The 25,085-nt window shown below is 49.1% G+C and overlaps 12 protein-coding genes and 1 non-coding gene across 13 annotated transcripts; 7 read left to right on the top strand and 6 right to left on the bottom strand.

Annotated features, from left to right (window-relative positions):
- Positions 1–37: 37 nt before the first annotated feature.
- On the bottom strand, positions 38–1,435 carry YALI1_B02465g (uncharacterized protein; the record flags this gene model as incomplete). The annotated part of the gene is made up of 1 exon (XM_500387.3): positions 38–1,435. One exon carries the CDS (start codon positions 1,433–1,435, stop codon positions 38–40), a length of 1,398 nt encoding a protein of 465 aa, XP_500387.1.
- Positions 1,436–2,114: 679 nt separating this feature from the next.
- Positions 2,115–2,948, top strand: YALI1_B02472g (uncharacterized protein; the record flags this gene model as incomplete). The annotated part of the gene is made up of 1 exon (XM_500388.3): positions 2,115–2,948. The coding sequence occupies one exon, from the start codon at positions 2,115–2,117 to the stop codon at positions 2,946–2,948; it is 834 nt and encodes a 277-aa protein (XP_500388.1).
- Positions 2,949–3,147: 199 nt separating this feature from the next.
- YALI1_B02482r lies at positions 3,148–3,237 on the top strand. The gene has a single exon. It is a non-coding gene; the product is annotated as a tRNA-Arg (tRNA).
- Positions 3,238–3,601: 364 nt separating this feature from the next.
- On the bottom strand, positions 3,602–4,353 carry YALI1_B02487g (uncharacterized protein; the record flags this gene model as incomplete). The annotated part of the gene is made up of 3 exons (XM_500389.3): positions 3,602–3,670; positions 3,803–3,940; positions 4,351–4,353. 3 exons carry the CDS (start codon positions 4,351–4,353, stop codon positions 3,602–3,604), a joined length of 210 nt encoding a protein of 69 aa, XP_500389.1.
- A 185-nt stretch (positions 4,354–4,538) lies between these two features.
- YALI1_B02496g (uncharacterized protein) lies at positions 4,539–5,414 on the top strand (the record flags this gene model as incomplete). The annotated part of the gene is made up of 1 exon (XM_500390.3): positions 4,539–5,414. The coding sequence occupies one exon, from the start codon at positions 4,539–4,541 to the stop codon at positions 5,412–5,414; it is 876 nt and encodes a 291-aa protein (XP_500390.3).
- A 131-nt stretch (positions 5,415–5,545) lies between these two features.
- On the top strand, positions 5,546–6,676 carry YALI1_B02506g (uncharacterized protein; the record flags this gene model as incomplete). The annotated part of the gene is made up of 1 exon (XM_500391.3): positions 5,546–6,676. One exon carries the CDS (start codon positions 5,546–5,548, stop codon positions 6,674–6,676), a length of 1,131 nt encoding a protein of 376 aa, XP_500391.3.
- A 427-nt stretch (positions 6,677–7,103) lies between these two features.
- Positions 7,104–8,249, bottom strand: YALI1_B02533g (uncharacterized protein; the record flags this gene model as incomplete). Its single annotated transcript, XM_500392.1, has 1 exon — positions 7,104–8,249. The coding sequence occupies one exon, from the start codon at positions 8,247–8,249 to the stop codon at positions 7,104–7,106; it is 1,146 nt and encodes a 381-aa protein (XP_500392.1).
- Positions 8,250–9,966: 1,717 nt separating this feature from the next.
- On the top strand, positions 9,967–12,870 carry YALI1_B02550g (uncharacterized protein; the record flags this gene model as incomplete). Its single annotated transcript, XM_500393.1, has 1 exon — positions 9,967–12,870. The coding sequence occupies one exon, from the start codon at positions 9,967–9,969 to the stop codon at positions 12,868–12,870; it is 2,904 nt and encodes a 967-aa protein (XP_500393.1).
- Positions 12,871–14,936: 2,066 nt separating this feature from the next.
- YALI1_B02604g (uncharacterized protein) lies at positions 14,937–15,368 on the bottom strand (the record flags this gene model as incomplete). Its single annotated transcript, XM_500394.1, has 1 exon — positions 14,937–15,368. One exon carries the CDS (start codon positions 15,366–15,368, stop codon positions 14,937–14,939), a length of 432 nt encoding a protein of 143 aa, XP_500394.1.
- Positions 15,369–17,394: 2,026 nt separating this feature from the next.
- On the bottom strand, positions 17,395–18,684 carry YALI1_B02637g (uncharacterized protein; the record flags this gene model as incomplete). The annotated part of the gene is made up of 1 exon (XM_500395.3): positions 17,395–18,684. One exon carries the CDS (start codon positions 18,682–18,684, stop codon positions 17,395–17,397), a length of 1,290 nt encoding a protein of 429 aa, XP_500395.1.
- Positions 18,685–19,171: 487 nt separating this feature from the next.
- On the top strand, positions 19,172–21,046 carry YALI1_B02642g (uncharacterized protein; the record flags this gene model as incomplete). Its single annotated transcript, XM_500396.3, has 1 exon — positions 19,172–21,046. One exon carries the CDS (start codon positions 19,172–19,174, stop codon positions 21,044–21,046), a length of 1,875 nt encoding a protein of 624 aa, XP_500396.3.
- Positions 21,047–22,179: 1,133 nt separating this feature from the next.
- On the top strand, positions 22,180–22,854 carry YALI1_B02672g (uncharacterized protein; the record flags this gene model as incomplete). Its single annotated transcript, XM_500397.3, has 1 exon — positions 22,180–22,854. One exon carries the CDS (start codon positions 22,180–22,182, stop codon positions 22,852–22,854), a length of 675 nt encoding a protein of 224 aa, XP_500397.1.
- A 528-nt stretch (positions 22,855–23,382) lies between these two features.
- On the bottom strand, positions 23,383–24,513 carry YALI1_B02696g (uncharacterized protein; the record flags this gene model as incomplete). Its single annotated transcript, XM_500398.3, has 1 exon — positions 23,383–24,513. One exon carries the CDS (start codon positions 24,511–24,513, stop codon positions 23,383–23,385), a length of 1,131 nt encoding a protein of 376 aa, XP_500398.1.
- Between the last annotated feature and the right edge of the window lie 572 nt (positions 24,514–25,085).

The following is a 25,085-nucleotide window of genomic DNA, read 5'->3' on the forward strand; positions in this document are numbered from 1 at the left end:
GTTTGTTGATTCACCCCTCGAGCTGAGTTGATCGCGTTCACTCATTCTCATCCAACAAGTAGTTATGAATAGGTAGCTCGATATCCCTCGCCAGTCGCTCAATCAACCCCCAACCAGCATTTACCTTCCATTTTGTTCTCGAGTCCAGAGGATCCCCACTTGTTCTCACCAGCAACTTGAGAGTCGTCAACGTGGCAATCTGGCCCGGCAAATCAATATTAGACATGCTCTGAACTCCAGCAGCAGTACCAAACTGTTCCTCGGGTGAAATAGAATGCAGAATCGCAAGCATTCGCTCCAGCTCAAACGGAGGAGCCTCCAGCATCCGAGGGTTGAGCGTCAGTCGTTTTCTTCGACCGGTGTCTCGTCTGCCCTTTCGTCCGTCCTTTTGCTTGGAAAAAAACCGGATATCGTACCGCTCGGGGTTGTAGGAAGCTAGATATGCCGCCACAAGGATGTACTTTGAATGCAAGGGCAGATCGTAGCTGCCAGTCAAGTCCTGCTCATTGTTTCGTTTGCGTTTCAGCGCCTCCTCCATTCCGGGCTGAACAAGAGAATCTGCGACAGCAAACTCGGACGAAAAGATGTGCTGGCTCTGGACGTACAATTTGGCCGTTTCGCGCATGTCTGCAGACCCCGTGATGACTGGATCGACGTAGACAGGCCAGATTCGGCGTGCAATCTGCTTGTAGAGGCTCACGTCCGAGGAGGCGTAAGGAGAAAGGGCGTCAACAAGAACCTGGCAATACGAGCCCCAGAACTGGCGAGAGAGGACATCTTTTTCTTCTTCGGTGCCGTTCTTAGCTGCTTCAGACAGTATGGTTTGTGGAAGTCTGCACAATTCATGCTCTGAGAGAATTGTGACGACTTCTTCCTTGGTGTATCTGGTGAAGCGGACGTGCGGGATGCTGGAGGTTATGAGCGCCCTTGGTTCCAGGGTCGAAATGGTGAAGATGAAACTCACGTTTCGAATGCTGGTCATTTCGTTGAGTCGGGTGAAACAATGGTAGATTTCACTGGGGTTTTCATGCAATTTGTCGAGGCCATCCAGAACAATCACGTGCGGCTTTGTAAAGTCGTACTGGGCCTTGAACCGTTCCAGCAGCGCCATGAAGGCCGTCACGTTCTCACAGATGATCTCAAAGTCGTCAGCAAGAGTCTTGCCGCTGTCCTCCACCACGGCCCGAAACGTGCGCTGAAGCAGAATTCGGGTCGTCAGACATTGTTCTGCGAGAATGATGGAGTGGTTGATGGAACTCTGCTTCAGAAGATGCTTGAGAACAGTCGATTTGCCCGTCGAGGGCTCGCCATGCACCAGTATCGATTGGGGCATTTCCTGGGCCTTCTCTGAGAGCAGGACGCTGAGAAGTTTGATCTGCGTGTCTCTGCACGAGACCTGGCGCCGAGTGGCGGCAACCACATCTTTCGGTAGCATCTTTTAGGAGCGGTTGCAATTGTGGTGATGATTTTCGGCGGCCGGTTTGGGATGCATCTAATCAAAGTTTCGCCTCCAAACTTTGATCCGAAAAATGGGGGGGACCAAAATGTCAGCTTTTATTGTTTTGTTTTGTGTTTTGTGTTTTTCTTTTTATAGACGAAAATGTGACAAGAGATGGCCAACACAAAAGCAGTGCCTTTAACCCCACACCCAACTCTTCCTCTTCCTTTCTCCTCCCTTCTTCCTCCTCACACAACCACCACGGTACAGACACAGAAACACAATACAACGCCGCGGACTCTGTACGGTCTCCAACTCGATGCTATTGGTGCGGATGTGATCCCTAGAGGGCGTGGTGGTTGTGTCATTGGACGGAGAGATCTGGTATTTTAACAAGAACCGCAGAATGAAACACCGATGCAGTATTGAGGTTACATCAAACTTCGACAGGTTAAGAGTATAGTTTACTTGGGACATGTTCTGGATGGGGTTTCTATGTTACCAAAGGGCACAGGTTCGATGACACACCTGGTTCTCTGCCCCATGAACACCCTTGCATACTTCAGCTTTAGATTCCTCTTGGACCAGCGATGTTACCTGCGTTCGATCATGCATGTTATGCAGGTGGTGCATATCCATCGAAATTTTGGATCACCATTTCACCTTCACATTCCACATGCTGACGGAAGACCAGAAAGAACACCAGCGCCAGAAAGCTCTCAAAAAGTTTGAGGAGGCCAAGCGCCGAATGGCGGAAAAACGCAAGGCCACAGACGTGCGGGACGCGTCGGCTAAACGACACCAAAATAGAGCCATGGGAGCGCCACCCATCACCCGAGCAAGTTATATTGAATACGATCTGGCCAACATGAAGGACACACAGGGTGGCTACTTGGATGACGAAGAGGAGGAGGACGTTGAAGAGTGGAAGCGGCGACAGGCACAGACATTCGAGGCCGGTCCCATGTCTATCAATCCGTCCGAGAACCCTCAATGTGCCGAGTGCAAGAGTTTCGACATTGATCCGCAATTTCAGTCCGTGTTCAAGCTGCTTGTATGTCGAGCATGTAAGAAGAAGATTCCCGAAAAGTATTCGTTACTGACTAAGACGGAGGTGAAGAACGACTATCTTTTGACCGAGCCTGAGCTCAGAGATAGAGACCTGATTCCCCACTTGGAAAAGCCGAATCCACACAAAAAGACTTACAACAACATGATGCTCTATGTGCGCAAACAGGTGGAGGAATTTTCAATCAGGAAATGGGGGTCTTTGGACGAACTGGATGCCGAGTATGAGAGACGGGTGGAAATGAAGAAACAGAGAAAGGATAAAAAGTACTTGGACAAATTGAAGGAGATGAGGAAGAAAACCCGAGCTGAAAACTGGACAAAGACAACAGCGAGGGATGTTCATATTCATGATTGGTCTGGTGATATCGGAGACGATCCGGATCACGTGAAACGAAGATGTCAGACCTGTGGCATGGAGACCGAGGAGTTGAAAATGTGACATGCTGTTCAGCTACTAATGTAAATTAATGTAAATAAGTTATTGGAGATGGGCGGGACTTGTTAATTATCTCGTGACCTCAGTTCTAGGCAATTTTTTATCGCAATTTTTTTCTCTTTGTTTTTCTTTGTTTTTCTGCGAAATTTCAAGCGTTTTTCTGCACTTGAATACTCTTATCACCGCCCTGAACTCCACACCAGAGGACGTGGCGTAATGGTAGCGCATTGGATTTCGGTTCTTCGTGAACGACGTCCTCCAAAGGCTGCGGGTTCGAGTCCTGTCGTCCTCTCTTTTTGCCCATATATAGTCTTCTTTTTGCAGATTCTGGTGGGTATTTCTGGTGGAACATTTTTTTGTCTGCTTATATCAGCTTACTAATCCAAGTATTTAATTGGGGATCAGCTGAACTTAGTTGAGCTCAATAGTGAGCTGAGATCTCTCAAGTTCTGAACAAAACACAGGGAAGTAGATGGTTTTTCATTGTCGTGTTGGTAAGCATGTCATACAGAATCAGACCACTTGTCTTACTACACACTCATAAAAAATACATATTCTAATGCGCCTCAAATTTCCCCATGGTTACCCAAAGATGCCATCTCAATGGCCAATTCCACCCTTCAAGTAAATATCAGTTTTAATTATATGCGCGTCGATTACTCGTCATCCTCGTCATCGTCGCCAGCGGCCTCGATGTACTTGTGTCGGATATCCTTCCATTGTTTCTGAGTTAGTGCTGTCCGAAAAGACGCGGTTGTTATAGCAAAACTGCGAATGTCGTCAAAAAACAACAGCAGTGGCCTCGTCCTCTTTCATTCGGTACTCGGGCTGTGCCCTTGTATCTCGTTAATACTCACGCCAGCGTTGATTCTGTCCCAGAAGTTGTCGATGGCAGTCTCAAAGGTCATGTCAAAGACAAAAGCGGAAGCCAGGATGGTGGCCACGAAGGCCGAGTTTCGCTTCACGAAAACGTTGTAGAAAGTGGTAGCCCAGGCCTGAGTTAGTATGTTGATAGAAGCGTTGATTGGGTACTTTGGGGTGGTTTGAGGTGGTTTGGGGTGGTTTGTACAGTTGAGCAAGATAATGGATCGACTGACATATGGCGAGCTAACAGATACGTCGTTGGCTGTCATAAACCACATTTCCGTCGTCCGTCGTCTGTCTCTATCGTCCGTCTCTGTCGCCTATCTCCGTTGCTTCCCTCTGTCGCTTGCTTTCTCTTCTCTGTCACCTCGTTCGTTCCTCCTGTTCATGTCGTGATGCGTCTGTTGTGCTCTAGTGTCCACCACCAATGTCGCGATCAATCAGGCCCAATCCACGTGATCTGCCCATGTGCCTGCTCCAACACCTCGCCCTATCGTCGCCCTGCTTTTTCACGTCCCCCTGGCCGGTTTTCTCGACTCACCATTTTGATGCTGTGTAATATCTCAATGTGAGAACGTGTGAGATGAGACTGCAAAGCTTCTTGGGGTCCCAAAAGCGCGGGGCGTGATTGGCTGGTGGCCAGAAAGCTTATTACGATGTCCAGTAGTAAGACGCTTATTGTGGGACGACGATCGGGGTTAGGGTAGAGAGATATTGGGCGGGTGGAAAATGTTTAGAGTTACGTCTGTGAGTTCGATTCTGGGTTGGGACAAACAGATAAATCATTGGGGTGCACAACTAAGGCTGGGCTGGAGGCCAATCTGTGTCCAGTTTGCACACCTTCAGAACGCAGAACGGTACACGAGCAGTATGGCGTCCCTCACAGGAACATATGAAAAGGATGGAGAGAGAGTGGTGGGTGGAACAGTGCGATCTGACGGCAGTGTGAGACCGATTGCCAAGGTGCGGCCTGGATACATTGCCAAAGAAGATGTTCCAAAGTACAAGCCACGCGGGGCGAGAGAACGAGATGCCAGGTTGGGCATCGTGTCTGCTGAGAGTCCGATCGCTAGGGTGGAGACCCAAGCAAGTGGTGCTGACGACAACAAGTCGGCTATCAAGGCCCGAATCCAAGCTGCGAAGGCCGAGTTTGAGAGAAAGAAGCGCGAGAAGGAGAAGGGGCCACGGAAGGAAGAGAAGCAGATGGTGGAGGAGAGTGTGATATTCGACAACAGCGGCAAGAGCCCCGATGATATCAGCAACATGATTGCCGCTGTTGATAATCTGGATATCAGGTCGACTCCAGACACAACAGCACCAACAAAAACTTCAACCACCACAAGCAAGCTACAGTCGAAACACAAAAAGAGGGAGGACAAGACGGAAAGAAGCGATTCGACACAGATACAGGTCGAGTCTCAGGCGGAGTCGGAATCCAAGTCTCAGGTCGAGTCCCCGACCAATCTCACTACCACCCCACAAAGTACTCAGAGGATTCCTCTCAAGTCCAGACATGCTAGAAAGGCAGAGTCACCCACAGAGGAGAAGAGCTCAAACAATGCCAACAAAACCTCCGGGTACATTCCTCCACACAAAAGAAAGTAAAAAAGTAAAAATAGCAAAATATTTATTTCTCTATATATACAAGTACATACTGCAGCATATCGTACTCGGCATGCATATATATTTGACATGCTTAACTCAATCCATCTTGACCGAATCACCACCACAATGCAATGTATACGCCATACGGAACGCCAGTGAAGAACCGAAACCAGGGCAAGGGTCTCCGAAACGACTTTGCGTACGATAAAAATGGGCTCCGGCGGTTCCACGGCGCGTTTGAAGGCGGCTGGTCGGCCGGCTACTACAACACTGTAGGGTCACAAGAAGGATGGACCCCGCGGCAGTGGAGCAGCAGCAAGGACAGCGAGAGGGCGACGAACACGATAGAGGACTATGTTGACGACGAGGATGACCACAGGGAAAAAAGCCAGCGCGAAATCGTCAACGTCGGGCCTGGAATCTTGGCTAGGTGGAGCGACCAGAAGAATGGCTCCGGCTCCGGCTCCATGAGCGCTTTTGAAGTACTTCCCGAGACGCCAAAGGTGTATCAGGGCCCAGCAGGTATTGGGTATGAAGCTCGACTGGTAGATCCATCTGAGTCAGCACTTCAAACCACTCAGATCGGAACCAAGCGACTGACTATGGGCTCCACCAACAAGACCATTTCAATAGTCCCCGGGTCTGGCAAAAAACGGCCCCTACTGCTGGAAGATGAGGAGGAGGACGAACTTTATCCCGTGACCAAGTCTCTTCCTAAGCTGAGGAAAGACAGGGAAGATACGGGCAAGCCAAAGAGTGTGGTGAAACATAAGTTTTTGACCGCTGCACAGAGACAATTGATGGGAAAGAAAAGTTCTGGGACTGGTTCTGACTCGACAAACTCGTTTACCAAGCCAAGAACGGTCCTGTGTTCAGATGGAAAACTACCACTTCCAGGATTCTCCATTGTTCTGGTGTCCAATCCCGTGTACAAACAATACGGGCTCCATTCTACTCCTGTGACCCAGCAAACACTGCAGACCCAAGTTGATTCGTTTCTGGACTCTCTGAATTTTACTTTGGCGTCAGAGAACCCCTACAAGTCGAAATTGGACAGCAAGTTCCAGCTGGCGGGGAGTGCTGTTGAGGGTCCGAAGGAGGCAAGTGCGAGGACGGTGGTCCAAGAGTGGGTGCCATCAAAGCTGCTCTGTAAGCGAATGGGCATAAGGTATGAGAAGCCGAGGGAGGAGGATGTCAGGGAGGTTACGAGAGGTGGATTTGGAAGGGAGAAGATAGAAAAGCTGAGGAGGTTGTTTAGCTAGAACATCGAGTTTAGCGAAGCACTAATCAATTGGATCCTGAAGCTCTGAATACCTACTCGGTGCTCTGAGAAACTGCACACCTACTCGGAGCTCTGATAAACTACACACCAGAGCTATGTCGGAAGTTGACTGAAACAACTATGAAACCAATGACCTTGTACCATTATCACGGGCGTTCACCAATACCAGATTAATTGGTTTTGAGGCCTTACACATGAGGCACTGGGAGAACACACGATCCCGGGACTGTCTCTCTCAGACATTAATCTGCGTCAAGACGAAGTACTAAAGAGCTCTAACATGTCACGGCAACCAACCCCCCGCATCTTAGTCATAAATAAATTACTATACAGGTTTTGTATCGTACACCTCGCCAGCAGATTCCTCAGGGGCGTAGCACAGCTCATTCCTTCCAATGTCTCCATCACTAATAAGCGCTGTTCGGAAACATCACTGCCTTCAAGTTGTTCAAAAACCCCTTGTCGTAGATGTTAACAATCGGTTTATGGTCCGTCAGCAAGGTCAAGGCGAGACCATTCTGGGCAACGTACTCCCGCTCCTCCGCTGTCAGAGATCTGTTCGGTCGTCCCTCCTCGTCTTTCTGCAACAAAATGCTTCGATCAAGCTTGAAACCCGGCTTCTGAAACATCCATACACTGCCCTCGGAAATGGCAGCATGGATATCGCCCCATTTATCCGTTTCATTGGTGGTGGCTCCAAGGTAAATATAGTAGAAATGCATCGCTGTGAAGGCACAGGCTAGAGCACCGGTAGACACCGACAGCAGAAAGATAATCCCCACCCGTTTGTTCTCATTGGTGATCATGACCTGCCACCATTGCGAAAAGATACTTGGCAGCGGTTTGGGATGGTCCTTGTACTCCGCGGCCACCATGACAATCATTTTGAGGCCTGCCAGAAGAGCTCCCCAACACAGGGTCCAGACATTGCCCAGCAGGAAGAAGAGGAACCATCTGTAGTTGTACAGACCCACCGTGTTGTTGATCCAGAGACAATAGTGGTCGAACTTGGCAACGCACTTGTTGGTGAACCGGTCGTGCTTGGATCTTGCAGGCTTGGTGAACTTGCACGTGCTACATTCTGTGTCTTCCAGGAACATGAGGTTGTCAAACCTGAACTGGTTGAGCAGCAGGGCGTGGTTTTGTTTGGTGATTTTGCCGGGGTCCGAGAAGGTGGCAAGTACAAAAGATACAACCAGAATCGTGTAGGCCACAGGCGCCAGCCACGCGTAATACCAGTGATTTTCTGCGATGAACGGATGCAAATCTTCATAGTAGGCAGAGAACATGTAGGTCGTGAAGGCGCAGTAGAGAATGGGCACGGACCATGGAGCTGCGGGAGCAACCACAGAGCCGCAGAAGTCGCCCACTACCGAGAGACGGCCCCCACAGTACTTTGAGTCCCACGATCTGATGGCTGCCGGACGGTTGCTGAGCCATTTTCGGAACTTCCAGACCGCAGTGTCCTCGAATTGAGGCAACGCGCCGAACAAGAACACAAACGTGAACACGGAGATGGCCAGGATCGAGAGTAGGTAGATTTTGAGCCACATTGTGCAATGTTGGGTGTTGCAATGTGCTGGTGGTGAATGTCGAGATGCGTCAGATCTGTTCACTATGCAGAGTCATGTGACCGAACTTGGTTGTTTAAACAAAACAAAAGATGTGCATTTTACTTGGATAAAATATACGGAATATGCGGGATATACAGAGGTTGTTCAAGGCAGAAGAAATGACGATAATTGTATCATATTGTACCAAAAATGCATGCTTGAAATGCTCATGGGTGGCCATATCTCCTTCCGAAGACAGGCGTGTCCTTCAGCTCGCTATGGAGGTGATTTGGACACTTTCGTCTAGAATAACAATAATAATCATGATAATAAAAGTCTCTCCAGCACCTCGTCTTAACTGCTACTTGTAGTAGGTATTATTTTATGTCGTATCGAAGTGACAACACGACCGATTGGCCACCCAAAAGTACGTCACGGGACAACGCCGCTCTAGTTATCTTTGCAGCCATCGAGGGAGAAAGTAAATGCCACCTTGTGGTCAACATTCTAATGGGCTTAAAATGGCCTAATTTTTTTTCTTTCCCGAGTTGAGCAAGTTCATCTGTAGATCTATGCTGTTGGTGATGTCACACTGTACTGTAGTTAGTAATAACAATAATGTCAGCGGTGCTGGGTGACTCCTTCAACACTCGAGATGACTCGCAGGAAGAAAGAGACTCATTGCAAACAACCCGACCAGTCCCACACGGTCGATTTTCCTCTATTTTACTCTTTTTCCCGGAGAATTTCTTTTCCCATGATTCAACTTCGAGCTATTTCCTTTTTTTCTTTTTTTTTCCTTCTTTCCCCTTTTTTCCCTCTTTTCCCTTTTTTTCCTTTTTTCCTTCCTTTTTTTCTTTCTTTCTTTTCTAATGATCCGTTTTTAATTCTAAAGATCACCATTTTGGGACGTCCCAGCTCGTGCACCTTTAGCCCCGATCAGGACCTTAGACCACTACAATAAGCCCATACGTGTCCTTAGCGGGTCAGGAGTTCGATCCTCGACCGGAGTGGTTTGGTTTCTCACCAATTCGCGTCATTTCGGCGCTCTTGGCATGTCACAGCCGGTTATATATAGCTCAGCCAAGATTCACCCTGACAGCCCGAGGCAGCCATTCCGGAGAGAGATAGGAAAAAAGAGAGATAGAGAGAGAGCAAGTTGAGTACAGTGCGAGTGCAAGTAGCTACCGGCACGGCCTGAAGGAAAAAGGCTACATCAAAACCGTGTCCTTTACGAGATCCACAGCTACAAGTTCTGCCACACTCTGATTTCATCCCATTACTCCGAAAGCTGTATCTCTCTGACATAATTTTTTAATTTTTATTTTTAATTTTTATTTTTTAAATATTTTATTTCTACAATGTACAGTACTGTAGTTAGTTTTCTCCGTACTGTACTGTACTTGCCCTTGATGTGGTATATCCAATAAAACAGCACTTGATACAGCCTGAGAGCTACAAAAAAGCTGTCAAGACTATCATATCCATCCTGGACCATTCTAGACCTGTCCAGACGTCCCCAGACCACTTCACGTGACCGCTATCCTCCTCTCCACGTGACCTCCCACTCTCAATGTGTCCCGGTATATGTTATCCCCTCTGCGCTATTACATGCACCATCTGCATACTCCCAATCACCACTATCGTGCAGGACTCCACTCGGTGAACACCACACAACTGCAACTACACCTTTTGAGCTACTCGTGCCAGTGGAGCCATGTCGTTTCTCACCTCGCTCAAAAACAAGGCGCTGGAGCTGTTTGAGCCGGAAACCTCGTCCGGCGTCATCCAGACCGCCGCCGATACAGCGCAATTTTCCGACTACAAACGCCGACTCAACAAGGACGAAAAGTTCCGGCTTCAATTTAGTCTGCCGGACTCGCAGAAGCTGCTGGCGGATATCAGCGTCGAGGTTGCGCTTCAGAACGCAGAAAACCCGCCCGTCAACCCGGGCCAGGCGGCCCGCTCGGAATCTCTCATTGAGTTCTCCAACGTCATCTACCAGGGCAAGCTGTACCTGTCGGACTCGTTTTTGTGCTTCACAGCCACCGACGCGCGTCAATGCTCGTTTGCGCTGCCCCTGCTGACGGTCAAACGGGTCGAGCGACTCCCGCTCAAGTCGTACCTCTTTGCGCTGTCCATCAAGACATACAACGGCCTGACGCTCGTCATCCAGTTCATCGGCATCAAGTCCGCCTGCGACCGCTTTTCGCTCGCCCTCAAGGCCCAATTGGGCAAGAACCTTGCCAAGATCAAGTCTCTCAAGCCCTTCCTCGCCACCCTGTACTCGGAGTACTTGTTGAACGTAATTTCTTCCGGCCAAAAGGGCGACGCTCCCCCTCCACCACTGGGAGGTCTCGGACAGGTGTTCCGATACCCCGGAGACGCCAAAAAGCTGCGGGATAAGTCCAAGATGCGCCTGTGGCTCGAGTACTTCCAGACGCATGGACGCAACCTGACTTTGGTGAGACAACAGACCTTCTACAAACTCATCCGAGTGGGTCTGCCCAACCGACTGAGAGGCGAAATTTGGGAACTCACGTCGGGGTCGTTGTACCTGCGTCTCGCCCACCAGAGCATGTACAACGACCTGCTTGAGGAGTACGAAGGAAAAACTTCTCAGGCCACAGAAGAGATTGAAAAGGATCTCAATCGATCTCTGCCGGAGTACTCAGCTTACCAAGACGAGGAGGGTATCGCCAGACTGAGACGCGTCCTCACAGTGTACTCCTGGAAGAACCCCGATGTTGGATACTGTCAGGCCATGAACATTGTCATTGCCGCCTTTCTAATCTACATGTCTGAAGAGCAGGCCTTTTGGTGTCTGAATGTCCTCTGCGACAAAATGCTCCCCGGATACTACTCAAAGAGCATGTACGGCACGTTGCTTGATCAGAAGGTGTTTGAGTCTCTGGTCGAGAAGACTATGCCTCTTCTGTGGGACCATCTTCAGCGATGCGACGTGCAACTGTCGGTCGTCTCTCTGCCGTGGTTCCTTTCAATTTTCATCAATTCCATGCCTCTGGTGTTTGCCTTCAGAATCATTGATGTATTCTTCCTTGAGGGACCCAAGCTTTTGTTCCAGGTGGCTCTGGCTATTCTTCGAATCAACGGAGAGCGGCTTCTTGAAGCTGATGACGATGGACTTATGATTGGAATCATCAAGGAATACTTTTTGACACTTGATCAGTCAGCTCACCCAACTTCAAAAAACGAGAAGCTCAGATCAATCACAAAGTTCCAAGAGTTGATGGTTGTCGCTATGAAGGAGTTCTCTGTCATCACTGAGCCTCTGATCACCGAGCAGCGGGCCAAGTATCAGGACCGGGTGCTGGAAGACATTGAAATCTTTGCCAAACGAACTTCCATCCGAAACCTTCACAAGACCAAGAACTTGTCTCAGGATGATCTGTCAGTCCTCTACGACAGATACCACACTTACCGAGAAATGAATCTGGAAAACTACCAGAACTTCCTCTCGTCGGTGGTCTGTTGGACAGAACCTCAGGAACTTTCTATTGACGGTACACCCGACTTTTTGCGGCGTCTATACACCCGCTGGGACGCCGATATGAAGGGCACTTTGTCTCTTCAGAATGTTGTCACTGGAATTGACGCTCTGAAGCAGTCCGATCTCATGGGTCTGATGACGTACTTCTTTGAGCTGTACGACGACGATGGAGACGGCCAGATCGATAGAGAGGGTATTCTGAGCATGTCCGAGGGTTTGCTGTTCCTGACAAAGGCCTGGAGAGAAGGTACAGTGTACACTGATGGAGCTCCCATTCTTGATCAGATATCGCTTGTGGAACTTGACCGAAGAGAGCAGGAACGCCAGGAACTCCTGCAGCAGGAGGAGATTCGTCTGGCCGAGGAGATGGAAGCTCTCCGTCTCGAGGCTGAGCAGCAGAAGCTGGCTGAAGAGAACACTTCAGAAGCTATTTTTGACACTCCTGACACCGATGAGGACGATGCCAAGAGCACCAAGAGTTCCAAGAGTGCCAAGAGCGTGTCTTCTCGATCGATCAAATCAACTATCGGCTCAATTGGAGCCGCTGGAGGTGCTGTGAGCGGAGCTGCAATTGGAGCTGTTCGAGGAGCTGTCAGACGAAAGTCGTTTAAGGATATTGGCGATCCTATGCAGGAACGGCAAAAGGTGGCTCATGAGCAGAACGTGCGGTATTTGTCTGCCGTTTCTGCCTTCATTCAGCGTGCTTTTGAATATGCCAACGAGGCCAAAAAGGAGGCCGACAAGGAGGCTGCTGGGGACAAGGGTAAGGATTCTGAGGACTCTGTAGAGGCTCACAATGCAGCTCTTGACCCTAGCAAACCCCTGTTCATCGATCTGCCCACTTTCCGAATGGTGGTTCTGGCCGATGAGACGCTCGAGACGCTGTTTGCCGTGTCTCTTCCTCAGAGTGTCATTCTGCGACAGTCTGATGCCGATAGACACAAGCGAGCGTCTCTGCGAGACGTGTTTGACGGTTTGGTGGCGGATGGAATGCGCGTTGCAGGCGAGGTGCGAAAGAGAATCGACATTGATAAGAGTGTCAATGACTCGGAGGATATTGGAGAGGTGGTGAGTGGTAAGGATCGGGATGTGTTGGATGAGGCAATCTAGAGAGATATTGAGGTTGATGGCGTCATGAAATGAGCGGAGCGAGCCGCGAGACTCAGACAGAGACTTCTCAGTGGACACGTGAGCGGTTAGCGGTCCACGACCACTCTCCAAATGTAGAGATGATTAATGTTAATGTTTATGATATGACAAGATGGTATATGTACAACTGTAGAGTGACCCAGATCACGTGTGTTTGTGGACAGTCACGTGATCATCCTCCCCCACAGTGCGTGACAGCCATCTGGTGAAGTTCAGAAGAGACGATTGAGCTTCAGATTGTTGGTGTGTAGAATGGTTGAATGATAACGTACGGAATGGTGTGACCAATAGTTACCCCTTTCGCGAGCCAGCCATTGATTGGTCTCTCTTAATGACTCTTGCCATGTCCCACTGCTGTCTAAACCATGTCAGTTGAGATATTAGTTAGACTTTGTTAAGAAGGAAAGAGAGCTGTGGGACCATATCTACGACTACAGACATCGTGAAGCTATAAAATGTAGCCCATATGGTAGTATATAAGTCCTTTGATAAGTGTTTCCGAGTTGTAAAGTTTTTCACCGTGAATTATTTGTCTATCTGAGATTCAATTTTTATTTCATAACCAGTATTGTTGACATTTAGTTGATTTACTTTCACCAGTTACATAGACCCAACCACACAGTCCAGAACTTGGAATAGTGTACCGAAAGACTTGGGAAGAGATCAATTCTAAGAAACTACAAAAGAAGGATATTATATATCAGTCAATGTGATAGAATCTAGTCTATTGATGTTCTCCTAGCCACGTTGAGTCGTCTCTGGTTGTATCACCATAAGAAGACCTTCAACTCGCACAATACTGTTCCGATAACAACTAAACGGAAATGGACTAACTGAATCAAACTGAAGATAAAAATACACAGAAATAACCGCCACGATCGAACTAGGTCACGTGACTTTCGGGGAAACAACAACTTGATGATGATATGCCTCTACTCAGGTGCATAGATAAGGCCTGATCATGCAGGACAGTTTTCTTCGTCAACTTTTGTATCTTCATGACTACGTCAAAGACTCAATTGTGGCAGGTAAAAGAGCGGTGAATGATGGAACAAGAATTCTGAGACGTGATTGAAGGGCCAATTGAACAGGGTACTCGAACCTAGGGTCTCAGCTCATGTGCTACAAGTTCCTGTTGCGGCTGTGACTATCAAAGGCCGCCTTTCATTTCCCACATGGAGTTTGGTCATTATTTTTTCATGTTTTTGTCATGGTTTTGTCACGAATATACAGTAAATCTTTCCACTCTTGACGTTTTTCCACAGCTCTCGTTCATAGCCGATCTCGTTGTAGTCAATCAGACGGGCCATGTTGCCGGCACCATTCTGCTGACTTATGGGCCTGCTCCTACTGTAGTGTCATGAACAGCTGGTCCTATCAGTCAGCATGGTAGTGGCAAGGAGTCACGTGATAACCGATTCCGCAAGAAGGCAATATGAATCAAACCTCGTCAGATGGTTGGAAGTCGTAGAATTATCTAAGGGCACCTATCTATGGATCATTACGAGGGCTCCCAAGGCTTAACTAATATTACAACTAAATATCGTTAAATCCAAGTAGTTCAACAAAATGTAGACCGTTGCAGAATTTGGTTACTACTTCAATAAGGGATGGAAATGTTCCGAAACTTGATCAGATGATTTTCAAGACTGAAATGGACTCCGATAAGGAATGAATGTATAAAAATCCACTGTAAATACGGTACAGTACGAGTACGACGAGTACATGCTCTCTTTGCTGTGCATGTATGATCCGAGAAACGGGTCCCGAAAACATGGAATACGACTGCGAATCGACAGTTCAAATCTCTTTTTTACAATTCTCTTTATAACACAATTTATCTCTCCTATATTAGCTAAGATCTTAGGGTCAAGGTAGCTCCAGAAGTAGCAATGCAGCGATAGCATCGACACTCGGTGGTTAATCATTCGCCGTTAGTTATCCAGCTAGCTCTTCATACCTGCTATTCGTATCTGTTAGCCATCGTACTACAAGTAGCTGGCACTTCGCACTAGGGTTTAGCACTGCTAACACTGCCCCACCTCTGTCTCATACTGGCTCCACTCCTTCCAGGATCCCAGATAAATCCCCCGGTTTTCATATCCACATTGCTCTCCCTGTTTTTCAGCCATTCGGGCCCGCACTCCGCTCTGGCAGTAGAAGACCACGTGCATGTTCTTACTGGGCTTGGGGAACCCCATGGCCGTTTCAAACTCCTCGGGGGACTTGCACAGGGCGAACGACTGCGTTTTCAAAGGCATGTTGAAAGCGCCCGGAATGAACCCCGCGGCGTACTCGCTGGGTTCCCGCACGTCGATGAGAATGGTATCCGCCGGGGCCGATCCGTCGACCAGCGACTCAGACAGCTTCTTCACGTCAAAGTAGGAGTACTCTTTGGCGGAAGAGGCGACACCCAAGGTTACGCACACAAACGTGCTGAACAGGGTGGATAGTTTCATGGCGATAGTGACGTTAGTAATTGTTGCGGTGTTGGAGACGATTAGCGGAGGACTAGGCGATCCGCGGTGTTTATGTATCGTTATGGTAAGGTACAGTACGACTACAGTATGTACTCGTACAGGTATACATCTGTGCACCAAGCACTCATATGTGGGGAGACTGGGTTGCACACGGACGGGTCAGAGAAGAGTGAAAAGAGGGACTTTTAGTGGAAAATCGACAAGCCAAATCGACAAATCAAATCGACAAATCAAATCGACAGGTCCATTTAACAGATCAGAAGGACAGATTAATTCAACCTGTCAATATGACATGTCAGCAACCGCCAACAATTCATCACCGACCGACCATCTGATATCCACTCCTCAAATTCAGAGCAAAATGCAGGTCCAAAGCCTAAAGTGCAGTTTGGTGGCAAATGTGGCTTGTGCATGTGGCTGTGCAGGCAACGGAGAGACGGAGAGGAGACGGAGGGGAGAGGAGCTGGAACTGGCGGTCTAGACTGGAGAAGAGCCTACCGGAAAACGGTAACAAAGTGACAACGAAGATTTTTAGTCATATCCGAATCCAGAAGAGCTTAGCGGTTTGTGGGAGCGAGGATGTAGCTGTTTACAATACCTATAAGAGCTGTGTCCACTTGGATATACAGATATTATATCTCGATGACAAATCGGAGATTAACTATTTCACTCTAGACCGTGGACTGATGTTCTCTTCATCCCGTTCTAGGCTCTTTATCCTTCCGGGCTCTCTATCCGTTCCAGGATGTCTGGGTACAAGACGAGGGTATGAAAGGCGCGTACAAGTACGAGTACGGATAACCCGAATGCTCCATCCTACTCCTTAGAATGGGGCTACAGGTCTTGCTCACGGATCTGAGATTCGCCCCGCGACTTCTACCAAACGTGCAAGACTTGGAATTGTGCTGAATGGAGAGACCTTGTTCCCGTTCGAGGTGGTAAATCCATTTGCCAATATTGGACTCTATTCCGCTCCTCCAAGAGCATAAACAACTCCCTAAGGCATCTCTCCGACTGAAGAGTGGAGTTGTGGTGTCGGGACAGGCAATCAAGAGTCAGATACAATATCGAGTGCCAGAAGAGCCAGCAGCGAAAGTCCTGATCTTTGAGCAATGGAGACCATGAGTAATCTACAGATGTCATTAGAAAGACAGTGCCTAAAAAATGAAATAGACAAAGCTCAATGGAGATAGCCTGTGAATCTGTAGAGGTCCTGGTACACCCCAGCTAGAAGCATTCCTCAGTTGGAACCTACTCCACTGCTTTCACGTCCTCAGAGCCCCCAGAGCCCCCAGTTCCCAGTTCCCAGTCCAGTCTCCAGTCTCCCGTCTCTACTCTCCTCATTCTCCCTCCACGAAGAATGGGTCTTCATGATCACAATCATACCTGTAGTCGTCGTAATCCTCCAAATACCATGCTCGGTTGTATTGATCGCTTTCTAGAGCTTCCCTCACTAGACTGTCTGAATAGCTATCTAACGGTCTTCCAGGCAGCATCATCAGCACAACTCATGACCAATCTCAACTCCTGAACAGCTGCTCATCCTGTACAATTCATTCCGTAGACTTTTGTAAATACAATTGACAAACCGAGTATGGAATGGGCTCGTCTCTTCATATCCGATGCAAAGGTACCCCAATACTCATAGCTCGACCCTACCAGAAATATCAGCTAATCACTCAGACCGACTATTCAGACTGCGACGACTCAAACCCAAGTCAGTCCAGACAATGTGCACATCCACTACAGTCAACGAAACCGTATCTATGTACTTTTATGCTATTTGCAACCATCTATGGACACCCAGGGCTAGAAAAACAATGTAGCTTCCATAATAGAAGACTGAGGCCTTGTCCAGACACATGTCAGACCATTCACAGCCTCGCTGTCCATAGTTTCAGAGAACCCCGGTCTGGCAGTTGGAACCAGAGTTCATGTCCACTCAACGCGAGACTGAGCGTTTAATGAACGATTCGGGATATTGGTTTCCATCACCGATCTCTCGTCACACGTTAATATGCACCCCATCCTTCATCCACGCCTTGCCCGCATTGCCCCACCATCTCGGCAGACAACTCATGGGTTCATAATCAAAGTTCTTGTACCCATTCAGATCCTCAGGACACGCACATCGTCCCGACTTGTGACTCTGCTCATCTGCAGGACATCTGAAAAACGGAGGATGATAATATCCGATATCTGCAAACTGATGAACCTGAGTTTTGTCCATCATGTAACCCACCGCCAAAGAATGGACGGGCGCGTCTCCCCAGCGTTCATAGAAGAACCCACCGGCTCGGTCCAGCCACTCGAAGAACTCGAGATACTTTTTCGACCGGAAAAAATCCATATTGCCAATCTCAAAATTGGACCAGAAATGACACAGATTCCACTCGCCGTGCCACTCGGGCATGAGATCGCCAAACCGGTTCACCCGTTTGTCCTTGAGAAACCCTACCGACGAATTGGGATGCACGTATTGCGGATGAACGTCAAAGAAGCCCTGGACATGTTCTGCCAGCGTAGCCACAGTCTGAGGATACTCGTACATGGCCATGACAAAGCCATAGAGCTTGTTGTTTTCGCGCATGAAGGTGAAGGGGTCGTACTGCTGGTCACAATAGAGCTCCACGTCTGGCTCCACCCGCCAGTAGTACTTGTACTTGAGCAGAGGAGCCATTCGGAAAAAGTACCCTGAATTGAACCGGCACATACGTCTGTAGGACAAGGAGTCTCCGTAGATGACGCCTTCCTTGGTGAAGTTTTCCACGGACTCAAACACTAGGTCTCGGTCGATTCCTGGAGTCATTTGCCATGCCTCTTTGGGCACCTTGTAGTACTCGGTGTGGCCCGATGCCATGCCGGTGGTGTACTCCTTGAAATCTTCGGTGAACTCTCGGTCGTTCATAAACACCCAGGGGTACTTGTATTTCTTGTTGAACCGGTCCTCGATCGATCGCATGGCCAGCACAGCTTCTTTGAGCTCTCGGTTTCGCACCAGCATGACCAGAGTGGCGTTTTCTCGCCCAATTTGCCGCCGGTCTTTGGTGTCGGCCCCGGACCACGGCTGATGGGTGAAGTCGTAAATCCATTTGCGGTTTTCATACGGATATGGGTTTGTGGCTGCGGGTTTGAGAGACGCGAGAGATTCCACTATCGAGAGGACGCCCACCGTTTGGCTAAGTAGCAAGATGAGGATGCCCGCTAGGAGTAGGATGGGGAAAAGCAGCGAGCGCGGCGACGGTACCGATTTCTTGGAGGTCCGTTTCGGTGATGCCGGGTTCTTTTCCACCATGATGATGATGATGTTCGTGTTGGTGCCACTATCGGTCAACACACACTTTTGTCTGATCTCTCGCTAATACTCTCATCATGCAGCCCCAAACCTTAATTGACTGTCGCTGTCAGTTCGGTTTTTTTTTCATGCACTCGGGACAGTTGGCGCGTCTCACATCACTCGTGCAGATTGGGAGTTCAACAAAATATCTTAAAAGTATGAAAGTAGCAAGAAATTGAGGGCGGTTATGGAGAATAAAAACGGATGTATCTCTAAAATAACCTGCTGTAGACATTGTAGACGTTCTAGACCCCCACCCCCTGATTCGTGCAGGACATTAGCGCAGTGCCACCGTTTCGCCCGTTGGATTTGGCCAGTATGCACTATACATGCACCCTCTAACTGGTGCATGCACAAACCAACACATGCAAGGTCAGATTAATCTTGCCGCAACCTTGCTACAGTAACTACACATCCATCTGTGCTTCATCTCTCCCTATTCGCCATGATGATACTTCGACTAGCTCGAGTTCAGCCTGGAGTGTCTCTGCTGAGGGGACCGACGACCCGAATCTTCTCCCCAGGTCGACTGCCTGTGCGGCAACTGGTTGCTCGGACACAAACACCCCTCACACTAACATCATCATGCCTGATTTCGCGACAGCTGTCGACGACCCGTCTCCTCGCCTTTTCCGCTCGGAAACCCGTCGCCGAGAAGAAGTTTGACGACTACAAAAAGGTGTCGCTCAACGACGTGAAAAACAACCCGATTTACAAGTTTGTATATCTGTCAAAGCCGTGGTACCAATCTACCGGGTTCAGGATTCTTGCCGTGACCATGGGACTCGCCACCCTGCTGTATCTCTTTTCTGATGGCGCTCACAAGGTGCTGCGACACACGGGACACGCCATTGAAAGAATCTGGGTCGTTATGAAAGCCACATCAAGATGCGTCTGGCTGTACAGAAAGACTCTCAAGAAGGAGTATCCCAGCGAGGAGGAGTACAAGACCGCTTTATCCAAATGCCACAAGAAGGCGGCAGAAATCACTCTGCAGGCCATCCGAAAGAATTCGGGTGTCTACATCAAGCTGGGTCAACACATTGCTGCCCTGACGTACATTTTCCCTCCCGAATGGACAGAGACTATGATCCCTCTTCAGGACCAATGTCCCGAGTCGTCCATGGAGTCTATTCGAGCTATGATTAGAAAAGACACGGGCAAAAACCTCGACGATCTGTTCCTGGAGTTCAATGAAGTCCCCATGGGGGTGGCGTCATTGGCCCAAGTACACAAAGCAGTCACCATTGACGGAAGAGAGGTGGCTGTCAAGGTCCAACACCCCTCCCTGGCTGAATTTGTGCCCCTGGATGTCTACATGACTCGTACCATCTTCACCATTGTTGACCACTTTTTCCCAGACTACCCCCTGTCCTGGCTGTCTGATGAGATGCAAAGATCCATTTTCACTGAGCTGGACTTTACAGAAGAGGCCAACAACGCAGTCAAGACACGAGAATACTTCAAGGACACTTACAAGACCACCGCCCTTCGAATTCCCGAGGTTTACTGGTCCAAGCGACGCATTTTGGTGATGGAGTTTGTGGGGGGTTCGCGACTGGACAACAGACCCTACCTGGAAGACAACAACATCAGTCCCGACGAGGTGTCCGCCTGTCTGTCTCATATCTTCGATACCATGATTTTCCGACCCGGAGCTGGTCTTCATTGTGATCCTCACGGCGGTAACCTTGCCATTCGAACACGAGACAACTCCCGAGGTGGCCATAACTTTGAAATTGTTCTCTACGACCATGGACTTTACAGATTTGTGCCCACCAACATCCAGCGTGACTATGCGCACTTTTGGCTTGCTCTGATTGATAGCAACGAAGCCGAAATGCGAAAGTACGCCAAGCGGTTTGCCAACATTGATGAGGACAAGTTTCCCTTGTTTGCCGCTGCCATCACCGGTCGAGATTTTAAGCATGCCACTTCTGATCTAAAATCTAAGCGATCACGGGCCGAGATTGAGAATATGGTCTCGACTATTGCTAGTGACGGTCTTTTGTCTGATATCATGACTTTGCTCCACTCAGTTCCGAGAGTGGTGCTTCTCATTTTCAAGACGAACGATTTGACCCGTCATCTCGACGAGACTCTCAATTCCTCTCTTGGAATCGAGAGAACTTTTCTCATCATGGCAACTTACTGTGCCAAGACAGTGCTTGAAGAGAGACGGGAGAATCTCATCAAGAAGTACTCCAGGCTGGATATTCGGCGATGGATTGGAGAAGGGTTTGCCTGGGCCAGCTATCTGAGACGGCTGTTGCAGCTCAAGGCGTATGACTTTGGTCTCATGGTTAGCAACCTCTTTTAACCGCTGACGACAACAACAAGTAGAATGTAGATAGTGATATAACCAATTAATGAGGAGGTCGAGTGGACTCAAAGACCACTGCTCCGTTACTTATGATAAAGATAAAACAAAGGGTGTGTAAACGGAGACGGAGACGGAGAACGGAGAACGGAGAACGGAGAACGGAGAACGGAGAACGGAGAACGGAGAACGAAGAAGACCTCATAGCAGGAGTCTTATATGAAGGTTCTAACCCGTATAGCCCCTTATGACATTAGAGATCAGTACGGCAGACAAAATATGGAAGGGTAATGGGTAGGTGATAAGATACAAAGATTGTTCTAGCAGTTCAGAATTACAATCAGGGGGTTCATTTGGCTTTTTCGTGGTACTATACATACTGACAAAGAAGTTAATTATCAGTGTTTTGTCTATGAATGATGGATATTGCCATATCACTTGATTCTTTCAAGTAGATTGAGGTGTTTATTCCACTTGTCATTGTGAAATTGAAAGTATTGCGATGATGTGTAGTTGTAGTACATGTAGTACATGTATACTTAAAAATCATACTTAGTCAAGTAATACCTATCTAATATGTCAACAAAGTGTATTCACTAGACAATCACCTAAACGCTTACCAGATTCTATATTGATACGGAAAAGGGTGGAAATTTGCACATACTTGTTGTTAAAAGACCATTATTGGCAATTGTATTCCTCACGATTCTTCTTCCATCTTCCATATACCGTAACAAGAGTTTTTTTTTTTTTTTTTTCTGCATATACATTCATTTAATTATAACTTTGCCGTGAAAGAATAACCTTAAAAAGATCTCACGCGAGCTTCCTAACTAGTTAGTCTTTAACAATCTATAACAAACTCAGCATATCAATGGATACCTACTCTACCGCAACCACAACAAATGGCCAATCAACCGCCAAAGAAAATTGCTCCTGATTTCTGACGCAAATCCGAGTCAATCACGTGACCAACATGTTCCCTCCACGCGTCTCTATGACTAATTGTTTAGCCGCTCTGATAAGGATTAGCTTCCTTTGCATCTCCTAAGTCCGCCATGCATTCTGTGGGGGTCGACAAGGCGGAGCACTTCACACAGTGACTCAACTCCGTCACCATATCACCAAAAAACATGTCTGTGGGTTTTCCCGTCGATGGATGGTCCCCGAGACCCGCCTTTGCTCTCGATCAAACCCTCCAAGGCACCCATTGCAAACTGGTACCTCTGTCTCTCGACTACTCAGAGGACCTGTTTCAGGCCTACCAAACGGCCCCCGACCAGGACTGGTGGTATCTCCCCATTGACAAGCCCAAATCGACCGATGAGCTCAAGGCATACTTGCAGACACATCTGGACTCAGATCGAACGCCGTACGTGGTAATCGATAATGCGACCGGCAAGCCCGTGGGGTCCTGTTGCACCTTCAGAGTGGACCAGAATAACGGCACCATGGAGATCGGTTTCATTGCCTGGAGCCCCAAGATGCAGAGGACGCCTCTGTCGACCGAGGCGGTGTTTCTGCAGGCCCAGAACGCCTTCAACAAGGGCTACCGACGGGTAGAATGGAAGTGCGACTCCTGCAACGAGCCCTCCAAGAAGGCAGCCAACAGGCTGGGATTTACCTACGAGGGAACCTTCAGACAAGCCCAAGTGTACAAGGGAAGAAACAGAGACACTTCCTGGTTCTCGATAATTGATAGCGAATGGCCCGAGCTAGAGAAGGGCTTTGAAAAGTGGCTGAACAACGACAACTTTGACGAGAATGGCAAGCAGAAAACACCGCTTCATGAGGGCAACAGAAGTTGAACCAGGGTGGTCAAGATGCTAAGTTAATCAAAAGTTGCTGTACTCAAAACGATTCCAGATGATCGGATATCGAGTCAGACCGCTGTAATCAATACACTGCTATACCAGAATACCAACCAGCTACAAACGCTCAACCCACAAACGATTGCCAAAGATACTGTAACTGAGTGTGAAGAAGATCTAACTGTAATATCCAACTACCTGTAGTAACCAGTGATTGTCAAATTCTGCACATGTCCGTTCCCGAGTCAATTGAGCAAACGCCGCTCCTCTGCACTGACCCATTGACTCGGTCTACAATATCAATTAGTCAATTGGGCCTCAATTGCATCTCGTGGGCCATTCTTTACATTACCATCGTCTCATGGGTATTCTCCACACTACCATTGTCTCATGGGCATATCCACACTACAACCACACATTGCGTGGCTCTCAGGTTCTCGTTGTGATATGCACTCGGCAAACACTCGTCAGCTCGCGCAAACACTGTCTTATAAAACTCTCAATTAATACATACCGCTTTTACGCTTAAAGCTGGTTGGGGACGGCCTGTCGAGAGGCGTTCAGAGCCTGCTTGACCTCGTCAACAGGGTGGTTGGCGGAGGGAGCAGGGGCCTTGGAAGGCACGGAAGGGAAAGAGGGCTCGGGCACAGCAACGGGCACAGCCACGGGGACGGGGACAGCAGCGACCTTGACGGGCTCGGAAGGCTTGAACTCGGCAGCGGCGGCGTTGGAGGCGTGGGCAGCAACGTTGGCGGGGGTAGAGGCCTTGGCGTTGGTGGGGACGCCGCCAGCAGCAGCAGACACGGGCTTGGAGGTGTGCTGGACGGAAGGATCAATGGTGGAAGAAGCATGGGGGTTGACCTTGTTGGCATCGGCCTCAAGAGGGAAGCCACCTCGGGTGAGGCCGAGCTGGTCGGTAACCTTGGACACCTGCTGCTTGACGGTCTTGATGTGGGGACCAGCGGCAGCCTCAATCTGCTTCTGGACCTTGGAGAGCTCCTCGTGGACCTTCTCGGAGGCAACGTCAATGGTTTGGTCGATGGGCTCCTGGAACTGGAGGTAGACAGGGGGGATGGCGAAGGCGAGGATAGTGGCGGTGAGGGCGAGAGACCACACAGACACAAACTTGGTCACATGGTAGAGAACCCAAGTGAAGAGAGCAGCGTGGAAGGAGGAGTGCAGGTTGTCGGCGTCGAGGTAGCCCTTGACGTGGTCGAAGGCGGCAACGACGTTCTTGCCTAGAGCCTGGGCAAATCGGGTCACCGTGGCCTCGGACAGAGGAATGTAGGAGGAGGGCTTGTAGTAAGAGACAAGACCGTGCTTCTGGCCGGTGGCCTTGCCAGTGATAAACTCGGTGGCGACACCCAGGCCAATGGCCCAGTAGGAGAATCGCAGGGCCAGTCGGAAGAGGTTGCCGTACTTGGCGAGGTACAGCAGACCCAGAATGGTGACCAGCGACCGGGCGGAGGCGACGGGGTCGATCCAGGTCAGCACTCGGGGGAAATTGAGCTTGGATTTGGACACCACGGGGTGAGTGGGGTGGGTGGCGGTCTCGGTGGTGCCGGGGGCGTGAGCCACGGGGACGGTGTGAGCCGCGGGGGCAGTGTGAGCCACGGGCACAGTATGGTGGGAGGGAGTAGCAACGGGAGCAGACATTTTGGGGAGAGGGTGTGTGTGTGTAGTGGTCTGGAACTGGTGTCTGTGTCACTTGTGTGTGTGGTGCGAGATTTCTTGGGTCTGGCTCTCGTGCGATAGTCAATTAATCAACAGTTGATGTTGTGCGCAAACTCGGGAAGCAGAGAATTGGGGCTGGAGGATCCGGCTTTTGTGTCTGGGGGAAAACCTGAGAGGTGTGCGGTGTGGTGGTGCAGATGGGCTATCTCAAAAGTCAAGGCAGAAAAGATGTCAATATGTGAGCCGGCGTTGTAGGCTGAGTTTATTGCGTTGACGGCAAAGTTTATTTGAGCAATGTATAGGGGATATCATGTGGTGTCGGGAGTAGGGGGTGTAGTCAGCATGTGGCGGCGGGGGAAAAGTGCGGGTGGTCACGTGACTGGAACCGGCCAGGGGGGGCAGTCCGTTTAGATCACGTGACTCTACTACTAGTGTGTGTGTGTGTGGGGTGGGGGGTTTTGTTTTTCTATCCTTTTCTGTTGCTGTTCGGTTCATGTTGTTGTTCGGCTCATTCTGCATCATCTTATGAGTATGTATGTACAGTGTCTGTTTTG

Source organism: Yarrowia lipolytica, chromosome 1B (assembly GCF_001761485.1).
Source record: "Yarrowia lipolytica chromosome 1B, complete sequence".
Lineage (NCBI taxonomy): Eukaryota > Fungi > Ascomycota > Dipodascomycetes > Dipodascales > Yarrowia > Yarrowia lipolytica.